The sequence below is a fragment of the Manacus candei genome, unplaced genomic scaffold (genome assembly GCF_025592945.1).
Source record: "Manacus candei isolate 608988 ecotype Guabito, Panama unplaced genomic scaffold, ASM2559294v1 h1tg000034l, whole genome shotgun sequence".
Classification (NCBI taxonomy): domain Eukaryota; kingdom Metazoa; phylum Chordata; class Aves; order Passeriformes; family Pipridae; genus Manacus; species Manacus candei.
In genome coordinates this window covers 4,818,395-4,831,789 of record NW_026138082.1, presented here as the reverse complement: position 1 = coordinate 4,831,789, position 13,395 = coordinate 4,818,395, and the positions used below count along the sequence as shown (strand labels likewise).

The window sequence follows — 13,395 nt, the reverse complement described above, 5'->3', positions numbered from 1 at the left end:
TTTTAATAATAACTCTAAAATCTATAGAACATGATAGTAAAATATTTTTTCTGTGCCTTTGTATAAAACTACATAATGAGGAAAAGACTTTCTTTTTCCAGTTTAAGAAAACAAAGAAAAAATCAGTCTTTAGTTATCTTAAAATTTTCTATTTGCATAAGTAAAAGAACTTAACATATTTGCTAACAAAACAATTGCTTGATTTAAAGAAGCAATTAAAAAAAATAATGAAAGCCAAATAGTGAATGATCCCCTCACTGGGAAATCATACTAAGTTAATAAAATCAAAGAATAAACAAATAAACAATTAAATAAAGAAAATCATTCCAGTTTGTGGAACTGATTAGAAGTGGAAAATAAAGAACAGAGGAAAACTGAAAAAAATTAGTATCTTAGTTACTGGTAAATAAAGAAAACCAATTTCCATAACATTTCCTTCTTTTAGTTGTTTCTAATGAACCGGCTGCTAGACCAAGTTCTACACAACAGAGGCTGGCAGACGTCTTCGGACAGCTGAATCCACTTAAATGGTCCTTTCTGTTTAGAATTTAAGGCCAGTTCAGAGCGTCTTTTTAACACATTGACTCTTGGCAAGAATCATACTGTGTACTTAGCTTCCTGCGTTAAGGCAAATACTGGGGAAGAGTCTGCATGTAATTGGCACTCACTCTGCAAGTGTCCCTGTGCACAGACGTGCCTAACACTTAGTGCCATGGTCTAGAAACCACGGCGGTAGCGGATCAAGGGTTGGACTTGATGATCTCAGAGGTCCCTTCCAATCCAGCTGATTCTACGATTCTATGATTGCACTTGGTGAGCCGAGTAGTTATACTGCTGTTCATAAAAACAAATGTGAGAGTTCTTCAGTGTGTGCTGCCTGCCTTGCCCTATAACATAGGTTAAGTCTAGCTACTAAAATGGGCTCAAAATGCCAGAGAAAAGCTTCCTCCTGGGGTAGAAAGACTGTGTAGGAACTGTTCATATGATTAAGCTAGTTCAGGGAAAAAGCAAAGGGCCGAAAAGCTCATGCCAAGAATTAATGATATTTAGGCACAATTGAATTCAAAATGCAGCTTGAACTCTCCTTCAATTTTGGACACCAGTCTTTTCCCTAAGACTACACTGGATGAAACCATCAGCTCTCTGGCTAATATAACTCAGTTTTCTTTGTAAAGAGATTTTGTTTTCTGTTTTTGAAGATTTTCATAACAATGTGAAATTAGAATATATTTGTATGATAAAATAAAATCAGAAAATACGGATACATTTTGGGGGATGTTAAGAATCTGTGCAATGTTTTACCTTTACTCTTGTTGCAACTCCTGGTATTCTAAGAAGTCCTTCTGTTTCCAGAGTTGTCTCTTCTATCTGGGCAATCAGCTGTCAAACACAAACCAAACTGCATGAACAAAGATGCCAGTTAAAAATTACTGGAAGACAGTTCTGATATATTGGAGCCTTTATGCTTGTATCTCCGTAAGCATATGTGTATGCATGCATTTGTGCACACAGATGTGTAACAAGTGGAGGAACAAACAGTTTGTAAATGGATTACAGTTGTTAAAGAAAACTTTAATACGGTTCTTACCTTTTTTATGAGTACTACTGAAGAAGAGTTTGTCTATTTTATTAAAAGAAAACTGTATGCTTTTTACCTCCTTCAAGTGTTCTCTGAAGACAGAAGATTTTTTTCCAAAAATTACTCTACCTTCAAAATCAAATCCCAATTACTACACTTGTAAAATGTCTCCAAATCAAAACAATTAAGGTAACATTAGAGATGCAGTATTAATTTTCTCATAAATACTCTTCTTCAGGACTTTACTAGAGAAGAACTAAGAACTTCTAGGCTTTAAAGAAATCTCCAATATGAAAATTCTGATGTTCTAACAAACTCAACGGTTTGCAATCCTACACATGGCTAATTTGCAGAAATTCTGTAAAAGTACTTCAAACAGGTACCATAAATTCTTTTTCTCTAAAAGATATTCCTAGAAGCATTCACTGAAGGAGGGATTTAAGAGTATACAAGAGAAATCTGTAAACGTCAAAAGCTGATGACATCATTTTAGCACTAATAGTTCTCACAATGTTTAACTAGGGTAGTGCCTTTGTTACATGCCTTCCTGTGCCAGCTCTTGAATAAGAAAAATTATGCAACACAGTTGCATCATTACAATGTCTGGGGAAGGCAAGATCTGGTGGCATTACTGGTGACCACAACTCCTTCACACACAGTGACAAGCCTCCCCTTGGCCAAGAGGTGGCTGCTGGCAACCACCAGCCTCCTGCCTATGGGAAATCCCCTCCTCACCTCTATCAGGGCTGCTTTGCATGGCTTCATTAGCAGGCCAGAGACTTGAATTACTGTCAGCAGAAACTTCTGACAGAGATACACAGATTGCTGTTACCCTCAGATTTTCCAGTCAGAAACCCCCTAGGTTAAATGATGTCATTATTTTTAACTGAAATTCCTCAATTAAATAAAATTCAGTGTGTTTTTGTTTTTAATTAAGTAGCACTCCTATTAGCTTGCTTCGTTTCATTTTAGTGATAAACAAGGTACATTTAAAAAGCAGAATGCACAAAAATGTTCTTTCTTGCACTTTATATAAATCCCCCATTCTTGGAAAGCATGTGCTGTATAGAACAGGCAGAAGAAATGGGAAACTTTTTTATTTTCATATTCTCATTTAAAGTAAAACTGTATTCCAAATGACATCTGCAGCTTGCAAAACAAATCACATCTATAAGTGATTAATGTTTATGTAGAATTTTCTTCCTGCAGAACTATGCTTATGACAGTGCTAGGATAGCACCGTGATCAATCACTTTTTTCAATTTGATTTCTTATTTTCTAGATAGCCTCTTTTCCAGAAATGTATTCTTATGATCCTGAGGAAGTAATTTCTGGCATGAATGACACAGCAGTAGTTTTCAGAGAATGATGCAAAACTACTTTGAATTTTCTGTTTCTCAAAAAATAACAAGTACATCCACAAACATACTGAAACATTGATGAGTTTCTGTCAGTGTTAGGACAGGTCCACACACTGTGGTCTCTTTTCTTCTCACGAAATGAGACTTGCTGTGCATGGGCAGTAAATCCAGGGTCTCCATTATCTTTCCCTTTATCTTCCCCATTACTACAAGGTGATATGGGCCAAAGCATACCCCCATGTACTAAGGCAACAAGTCTTCTGGAAAAGGACTGCTGTCACCACCAGAGGCATTTATCCAGCATGGTTCCCACTCCCATAACATCTGTCTTGTGGTCCAAATAATTTCTGAAAGGAGAAAACCACTTCCTAGAAATATAGGTTCAGCCTGGGGGACTGAGAATTTCTACAGAATTTCAAGTATTTCCTCTGGGAAACAAAAAAAAAAAAAAAAAAAGAAGGAGGCAGCCTTACTGATGATGGAAGTTACACCACCTTTATGAAATGGAATTTGGCTGATGCAGGTTCCGACACTGATTTTTAGTTTTTACAGGCTTATTAGTAAACTTGACTAAATCATGAAGATCAGTTGTAATAAAAAATTAAATTTATTACTTTGACTCAAAATATGTCTGATACAAAGAAAAGTATCACATTTACTGAACTTTAGTAAGTAAAGTTGCAAATAAAAGTTACAATAACTTTGATAGATTAGAGTATTATACTGAAAACTGCTACAGGAAGTAAATAAATCCAGGACAAAAGGTTATGTTTGTCATCTGCAGGCATGTAACAAGTTCACTTGTTCATGCCTATTTACCTTTTGAAAAATCAGTGGGATCTTGGTTCCTGGAACCTTCTTCTGATCCTGTTCCAGTAAAATTGACAGTGGGACACCAAACAAGCCAGAGTCTGAAGAATAAAGCAAAAGAAATGGAGATATTATCCACATCTGTTCCAGTAGATGTGATAATGGCATAAACCCGTATTTCTGAAGCAATAAGTCTATTCAATACATTCAGAGCTATTGACCTTTTGTTCAAAGTGTTTTAATGTCTTTGTCAATCAAGTTATTACACAAAGAATTCTGGTTAAAAGGATTCATTCATCTCTTTCTCGGGAGTCTTCTGTTTTGACTCCAAATTGCCATTCACACACTCTGCAGCACAGTGAAACAAACTGCATAAATGAACCATCTGCGTGGTTCTGGTTTGCAGAATGGGTGTGATGATGACCCTGCAATGCAGATCTTCATTACTCAATGCAAGTTATTATAGTTAAGATGCAAATGGAAAGAGTAAAACATCCAGAACTTGGCTACTAAAATGAGACAAATATAATTATCACTCAGAGTTACTCTGAGCACTTCGTTCTATGATAGTTTTCAAACAGGAGCTTTTCAACTTCCATGTTCTTGAATTATACAACACTGGCAGAAGAGTAAGATAACCAACTCACCAAAGGTTTGTTTAATTACTTTTGTGGGTTTTTTTAAAAAAGCAAAAGTACAGTTAATTCTTGGTTAGAAAATAGCCTTTACAATAGTGCTAAGGCAATGCAAATTAAAATAAAAAAAAAAAGAGAAGAAATCTAGTGCCAGTTAATCTAGCCCTGATGCAAAACCACCCTTATTCTTCAAGTAAATGGGACTCCCATGTATTTATGACCCAGAAGTAAATGACTATTAAAAGAGAGCTCTACTAGTAATAACTAACCCAAAGTCTGCTGACATAGAACTTCTCTGTCAGAAGTACTGATAATTGCTGTATGTGCAATTTTTCTGAAACCGCATATAACACTACAGGTAGTTAAAACTACTGCTGCTTGGTATGATGCCATGCCAATATCGAACATAGAACAGCTGTAATTACTAAAAAAAATTGTCAGCCCTTGAAGAAATGTGATATACATCAAAGAAAGATCAGTTTCAATGCCAAATCAAAAAGTTCTTGTATCTCTGTGAGCATAAAAAGTCTATCTATAAAATACAACAGACTCATACATACAGTCAATATCCATACCCCATAGCTTTATTATCTTGAAGATCTTGTCAATAATAAAAGTAAAAAAAAAAAATACAGAAGGTCAATAGAAGGGCAGGGCTTGGAACAGCACAGCATTCCCCAAAAGAACTATATTCTCATCATCTTTTACATACTCAGCACTGAGGGGAATAGCCAGTAGACCCACCACTGTATGAATCAATTGGTCCAAGAACACTTCAAGGGTGATGAGGTGACGGTCAGGTAGAGCAATAAGGCACTGAAGACAGTATATTGCAAAAGCAGATTTGCTTGGAAGAAAAAGTGACAGATCATTGTCTATTTCCTACACATTTCCATGAGTCTAGCCCACCTTTTTTAACTTTCAGAAAAGTTTTTAATCAATTCAACATTACATGAATTCCTGCCATTCAGATAATAATGAAATTCAGCCAATAAATTCTGTATGAAGAAGCAGTTAAAATCAAGACCCAAAACACATGAGAAGAAAGCGTTTTGTGTCTGATTATTAATGACATCACAAGCTGCCTTCTTCAAGAAGAAAATGCATTTAAGGGATAAAGTTCTTGTAGATGTTCCTGTGTATGCCTTTTGCACTTAAAAAGTTATTTTCTACTATTGTAAAGTGAAGAGTGTATTCTGAAGAATCCATTGTACCTTGTATATCTCAATGCTCTCTGTTGCTTTCAATTATTTAAAGTGAGCTATTGCACTATCCCATTCACAGAACCTTGACAACAGAGTTATGGCCAAAGGAGGCTTGTGATTAACTGGTAACACAGTTTGAGCTCTTGTAAAGCATTTAGCAGAAGCCAAAAATACGAAAACAAAACAAAGCACTGAAAACCTCTAGCATCTTGAAATTAGTTTCCATGTTTTCTGTGTTTCCAAGAAAAGCACTGTGATTATGCATATGCTCCAATCGCTTGCAGAGCAAAACGAGATGTGTTGCAGCTGTTGCTGATGCAGAGTTGCATCCTCTGCTAAAGATTAAATCTTCCACTTAATATGATGCTATTCTGCATAAAAGCTGCATGATAGCCTAATGCTGGTTGGGCAAGGCCTACATGACACAGGAAAGTTTGCCAGACAGAACAAGGAAGTAGGTGACAAAGGCTCCCAGCATCTCCCACTAAGGGCAATGAAAGTAAAAGTCAGGTAGACTCACAGAATGACAGAATTATTTGGATTGGAAAAGACATTTAAGACCACTAAATTCAACTGTGAAAGTAGACCAATATCTACCTTCAGGAAAGTTGGAAAAAAATACACAGAAGAGCACATTCCCAAAGAGCTCTTTGGGAATAAATCAGCACATACAAACTTCTGTGAGGCAATTCTTGCTGCGGAGCATGCTACTATGATACTTACCCTTTTCACTCCTTAGCCTATCTGCTTAGTGATTGACTTGAGTTTTAACTTTAGACAATAAACAAGGGTGCAGTAGCTGGAGAGACTATGTCAGTAAACTTGTTTAGAGGGTGCCTTGAGTTAAGATGTAAAATTAAATGCTGCTCAGGACCTATATTACATTCGTATACTAAATAAAAATTCTGTGATTCTCTGAACAAACTGCATTTGTTCTGCGGGATTAAAACAGATGCATTTTGTTCAGAACACAAAACACCAACTCACCTTTGGTTTTGATTTTTACAGCTTTTTGTTGCTTGAATTCTGTCCCAAGTATGTCATAGAGAGCAGTTAATTCAATCAGTGCTAAAGAATAGACTTTCTTCATATCCTGAGGGGCCAGGTCACCAATCTTTGTGGTACCTGTTTTGTCCTTCGGCAGTCTGAAATTCTAAAAGCAGAGATTTGCAGCAGGGTGAATAATCCAAGTCATGACAAATTACTTAGCTCAAAGGCTGTGCTTCCTTCAGGGCACAACCTTTCATCATGAAGCCTCCTGTTACTGACTAAATCACAGGAGAATCCCTCAAACAGGTTGAAAAGCAGATGATCTTAAAATGATAGGAAGATTCAGGTTCCTGGTGACTTCTGGAGGTCATCTAATTCAACTGCCTGCTCAAAGCAAGGCTAAATTCAAAGACTGATTGGGTTGTTTGTTGTGCCGTTCAAATGAATTTTGAAAACTCCCAAAAAACCCCTGTGGGCACCTGTTTCACTGTTAAATGCTCTCATGGGGACTTTCTTTACTTTGCAAAACAAAATTTCTCTGCTAGTCACTCGTGCCCATTACCTCTTGTCCTTTTACCTGGTACCCCCAAGGAAAGTCTGGCTTTGTCGTGCCACCTACCCACTCCTCCAAATTCTGCATCTTTTTCCAATTTATAGTGGTGGAAATGTCTGTCCATGAACAATCCTATGCATGTAAAACTGGAAGAGAAATCCCCCTGCACTTATGCACACAAAATAAAATATTTGACTACCATATAAATAATAATAAAAGGGTTCTCTTCTTAGGGAAGGGGGATACTTAATTACAGCTCATTTCTACTGTGCTAAATGCTCAGAGGCTGCAGTCAGAGATCAGTATAAGGAATTCAGTTGAAAAGGTGAGCGAGAGGGACTTCCCAGCTCACTGAGCTTTCTAACTCCATCTCTCACCAGTAGGCTTCTAAGTAAGACTCTTGCCTGTTCCTGACATTAGCAGTACACGACTCAGAGCAGGAAGGCTGACAAGACTTTCTTCCATTTGGAAAGATATATTATACTCCAGAATTATTTTCTCATCCTGTACAAACCCAGCAATAGCACAGATGATTGGTGGTTATGGCACATGACTACAAGGGCAGATATCAAAATATAAACACAATTTACAAATGGCAGATATGTAGCTGTTTCCCACCTTGAGCTTTCATTGACTTGCACAAACATGTCTGTTTAAAAATAGCTGCCAATGACAAAGTGCAACCAATAAATACAAACTGTAGAATTTAATAGGTAACTCCCTTCATTTTCCTATAATTTTGCCGCTCTTTTTATCACTAAGAAATCCCATAGCCATGTCTTTGACCAATCCTTCACAAGCCTAGCTAGAAGTAGAGCTAGTGTATGTATTATGCATATATACATATACACAGAAGTTAGAGTAGAGCTTTCATCTCCTTGTTATAGGTTGCATTACAGAAACATGACTCAAACACTTTAGAATCCATTTGTAAGTATCCATTAGTGTCTGGTTTATAATGTTTAAACTAGTATACATTGGGTAATTACTACTTGAACAACTGCACATGTCCTTATCTAAATTAAGTGTTTGAAGAACAGCGAAACATTACTTCACAAACTGTGTTTACTCAGAGGTGTTTGCATGCAATGTTAGGGGAAAAAAAACAAACAACAAAACAAACCAGAGGATTTTCACACCAGTCAGTAGTTTACAGGTCATAACTGCATGTTCATGAACTGCATGTTCATGAACTGTTAGGCAGGGAGAGATCCTCAAAGAGATTTCTGAGGATCAACAACAAAATCCCTTAGAGGATTTTCTTTTGTATTTATATGGATTCATTCAGAAAGAGCCATTTTTTATTAACAGTTCAAACTAATCCTTAATTTCCTGCCATTCAATTTCCTAGACGATTCTGTTCTTCATTTTCATCTCTCGCCTACCTGCACTGGATAACTGCACAAGGTTTCCGCAGTCATCCACCAACCCTTTTTAATTGACAACAGAGCTTTTTATTACAGAGATAAAGGATGTCCCCTCAGATAACAGGAAAAAGGGCTGTAAACAAATGAAGTAAGGACACAGTTTGTGTACAACTACCACTAAGCCATTTACTCCAGCTTAATATTACCAGTTCATCATTGCTTAGATACAGAGTGAATTTTGTTATACAAGGATATAAACAGGCATCAAAGTAGTTATTTCCATGTTATTGAGAATACTATTTCCAAAAAATTAGTTATCTTGAGAAGCTCTATCTCCACAAAGCTGAATATGGCAAAATTCTTCTAAATCTATTTCATTCACTATCAGATAAATTTCAGGCAAACAGTACCTCTAATAAAAACAAAGAGGAAAAAATAGGAAACACCTACCGGGAGAAGAGTGTCACCCCCTCCACCCTTGCACATATTGCCTACTGAGCTGTCTTTGAGATTAGCTGCCTGTTCTGCAAATGATATCTCCAAATTGATGTCAGTGTCCGAAGATGGCATGACTTCAAGCATGCTCTTCTGCTCATCTGTTCCAAGATTGAACTTTGGACCTGAAAACACCATAAAAAAATCCTAAAAATCAACAGCAGCACCAATGAGCACCATTCAGTGCATAACAGTAAGTTTTAAGTAGAAGTAAATGCTGTGTAAGGGATGGACTTTCTGTTTGCAAATTTGCTGTTTTCTGCAATTTTTATGTCAGTTGGAAATTTAGCTTCTGACAAGGGTTCAGCTTCTGTAGGTTTTCTTCAATAATTTTGCCAAGGCATGGGGTTTTCTCCTATTTATCCATTAGGAAAAGATAGAGCAATCCACTTCAAACAAACATCAGACTCCCAGAGTCTTGCAGAGCCAAAGAGCTTTGACTTCAGACGTTTCTTGCCATCAAACACTTTCCAGCCTCAAAGACTGTAACATCCCGCAACCAAATCAGCAAATATTTCTGCTCTTAAAATTTCAAAAGCAAAAGAGAATGTGTCCTCTATGACCCAAAGCATTAACATCTGGGAATAACAGGGATTACACAGATCATATATTTGTTCCGTCATTCCTGTCCTCACCTCAGACCGAGAAGTCTAGATTCTTCAAAACTGTTTGGGCGTGTTTCCATGATACAGGGAAGGACTAAGTACACAACAATGGCCTTACTTCTTTTTCTTTGTTCCTTAAAGAAAATACTAGATAAACTTAGAACATTTTTGTTAAAAAAAAAATAAAGAAGGAACAAAAGGGAGAGGCAGTTCTGCTTTTAGAAAAAGAAGTTGCCCGATTTCACAGTAAATCAACCATTGCTTTTCAGTTTGAAGTTAAAATATACCATGAAAGAAGCAAGAAGAAAATTATATTGTAAATAACACTGTTTAATACAAAGCATCAAAGACAATTTAGCCTAAGAAACATTTCCAAATTTTGCCTGTTGTGTGTGTTACTCATTACTTGCTTTTTCCAGAGTGGCTTCTGCTCACTTTCCATAGATCCCAAATTACCTAGGGCATAGGCTAAAGATTAAGCTGATCCTGAAACTAGAGCTGTTCCTTTTGGTACAGAGATACATGAGTCCTCAGTAAGCAAACACATCCGAGGTCAAATTCATCTCTGACTCCAATCTTTGGCCTCCCTGTGTGTATCCCTGTATATCAAGTAAAATGTTTAATGCATCTGAACTGAATGAAAACAGTTCCCCATCCCCCCAAGACTTTTGTCGTGCTAATGCAGCCTATACGTGACCTACATACTTCCTACCAGCCTAGGAGGGATCTGATGTTAACAAACAGAAAAGCAGTAGCTCCTATTTCAGTACTCTGGTCATACCAAGGTGCTGTGTAAAGCAGATGTCTTGGCAATGCTGTGCACATTTTAGAGGTCTGGAAATGCTTCTGTTGTGGGGAGTTTCCTCTTGGTTGTATAGCCTTGCTCCTATTGTTGTGCATTCCTTAACTAGGCAGCATCTGTAAGAGGAAGCAGCTTTGATGTTCTGCCAATCTGCCAACTACATGCAATATTTCATGCGAGAAATGTAAATGTGATACATAAAATGTAAATACTGTCTATGAGGATGCGGAAACCATATTTTACATGAGTTTCATACCCTTTCCTTGGTTCACAGAGCTATTTTAAGTTCACATAAAATGATGGGAATTCTTAAGAAAAAAAACAAGGAAACATCACAAGTGTCAACTTTGCTATTTCCTAGTTTTGCTAGAGAATCTAGAGTATACCCCAATGGAGCTATGCTGATAGATCTTAATTTATAATTGGAAAGGTAGAGCAATTTTTTTTGACCGACAAAGCATTTCTCTAAAATGCCAGTTCATAGATGATTATAAATAGAAAATAAAAAACTTTTTAATCATTTCACTGACACTATCACTTTGGCTATAGGTTCCTTGCTTATCATGTAAAATGAAAAGCAAAAATAAACCCTTTAATTAAAAAACACAACCACATTTCAGTCTTTTTCCCTATCAAGAAGCAAACATCACTGCTCTTTACCCTCATATTACACACGGTACACACAATTCTTTCATCCATTTTCTAGACTGTTATGCTTTGAAATTGCCCTTATACAAAGGTTTTTATCTATCATTCTTCCCTTGGAGCTAATCCTGTGTTCAGAAAGACAACTGCAGTCTCACAGTAAACTGATTTTTGCTGCTACCCTATTTAAGATAATGAATATTTGACTTTTTATCTGTTTTATTCTTTCTTTTTTATTTCTTGAGAGGTCTCAACGAACACAGTCATTTTTCTTTTGTATCTGTTGAACATATTGCTAGCTTTGCAGGCCTTTAGTGAGTGTCATGGATTGTTAAATTGATAATGTCTTTTAAGAGCTTAACACACGATTCTGAATTTTCTTTTTGTTTCCTGTAGACATACTCCGTACCTATACGAAACAAAGACCCTTAAAGCCAGTAAGTGAGCATCCTTCAAAAAAAACTCAGATATGCAGCTACAAACAAAAAATCTAAGGAGCTCATTAAACTGTTCTGTTTGAGCAGGATTAGGCAGAAAAGAATAAAAATGTAATGGTTTTGTATTATTCTATGAGTTTGCATGCACTATTTGGTCAAGAAACAAGATGTGTCAGTTTGGTAAGAAAGGAGAAGTGAATACAGGTTCACACAGCTCAAATATGCTCTAAGGGCAAACAACTAACATCTTCAGTTTGGCAGAAGCACTTGGGAATGCAGCACTCAAATATCAAATTAGGAACAGAGTCATCGCCTTTGGAGTATGGCTAGAAAGATTGTTTGCCAGAGCAGTTTTAAGACATCTCAATTTAAGTTTTTTTAATAATGTCTGAGATGATGTTCACATTTTTTCAGGTAAAACTAGGACTACTTCTCTGTCAAAGAGGTTTCCCATTTTAAAATAACATCTTTGGATTTGGATTTCATAAATATTTAGTACCTCTGAAATATCAGGCACTGCTTAGCTTTTGCCTTAAATTCATTCACTGTTTGTATAACACTAATTTGCTCATCATTCTGGAGGAAAGATCATAGCACAGCACTGAAACAGGTGCAGTGCTTTTAACACCACCAAACTTCCATGGTTTGACTGCAAATTGAACTGATTTTTCCTTCCTGCTCCAATCCTGGGAGCAGAGCCCATTTCAGCATGTTGACAAATGCAGAAGTGTATCAGGATGTAAGCAGGCTGCATTTGCCATCCGCATCACAATCTGTGCTGACAAGAGCTAGCATATGGGATTTGCCTTTCAGAACTTCCCATTTCTGAAGGGTTCATCAGGGCCACTGGGAAAAAAAGAACCAGATGTGATAAAAACTCTGTAATAATTGCTTGGTAATTTTCCAGCTCTGAATCCTGCAGTGAAGTTTATTGACACAAGCACCAGGCATCTTCCTTCCCTTGTGCTGAACCAGCTGTCTGGCAGTCCTCCCAATTTTTTACTGTTCTGACTGAAGTGAGGTTTGCTGAGAAGGAAGGAAGGAAATACACACTTCTGAAAACACACAGTATTGGTGCTATTCAGGACTGGTTTATATTAATCTCTCCCACTTCAACTTCCATGCATATCCTGTATTGTCCATTGCTGTTTTCCCGAGTCTAATCCTAAAGTCAAAATTTTTCCAAAATACTACTGATCAGTATTCTAGATCTGGAGCAGAATTTTATCTGGTGGCTTAATTACAGATAACTAACTTGCAGTAGGGAACTTGATCTGCCTGCTCTAAGTGGCTATAGGGTTCAGTCTAAAACCTATGTGCTATCCAGCCCCCCAGAAGAATAGAAAACCCCAACATATAAACAAAGCAGAATAACAATCTTAAAGTTTAAATGGCTGCCAGTAAATGTCCTGATCTCTACAGTGGTAGGTATGGTGGTATAATAGACATAGTGCAACCTCTACTTTGAAGAAACCTAAGATGATGCAGGACAGCCACCTTTTCATTACTGGATCTGAAGAGCAGCAGAAAGCTCTATCAAAGTCTTTCATCAAAATTCACACTCTCAAAACAGAAACTACAGAATCAGCTAAGGTCTTCTGTGATGCTTTATCCTGGCAGTGAGATGAAGGGGTCTTTCATGGGTACTGCACCCTTCTTGTGTGATCTACACGCCATTGAACACAATCCAGTTCTACACATAGGGAATGGTTATTTCCTTCCCATTTTCCTTAAGAAGGTAAGCAACCATTTTTCTTCCATCCCAAAATTTTCTTTTAATTTGAACTGCAGATATACAGCCAGTTCTCACTGTTTTTTCATGTTTATAGTCCATTTAGGTTCATTGTCTCGTATGCACAGATGAGCTTACGTACAGTATAACAGAGATAGACCAGAAGAGAGAAATTAAGG

The 13,395-nt window shown here is 37.0% G+C and overlaps 1 protein-coding gene across 3 annotated transcripts in view; it reads right to left on the bottom strand.

Moving 5' to 3' along the window:
* ARHGAP18 (Rho GTPase activating protein 18) overlaps positions 1-13,395 on the bottom strand; it is a 95,675-nt gene that overhangs the window by 18,616 nt on the left and 63,664 nt on the right. For all 3 annotated transcript variants that reach the window (XM_051792178.1, XM_051792177.1, XM_051792176.1), the window contains exons 5-8: positions 8,951-9,120; positions 6,578-6,743; positions 3,760-3,851; positions 1,303-1,380 (exon numbers count right to left, since the gene is read on the bottom strand). In XM_051792178.1, coding sequence (XP_051648138.1) covers positions 1,303-1,380; positions 3,760-3,851; positions 6,578-6,743; positions 8,951-9,120 — 506 coding nt within the window. The remainder of the gene's footprint in view (positions 1-1,302; positions 1,381-3,759; positions 3,852-6,577; positions 6,744-8,950; positions 9,121-13,395) is intronic.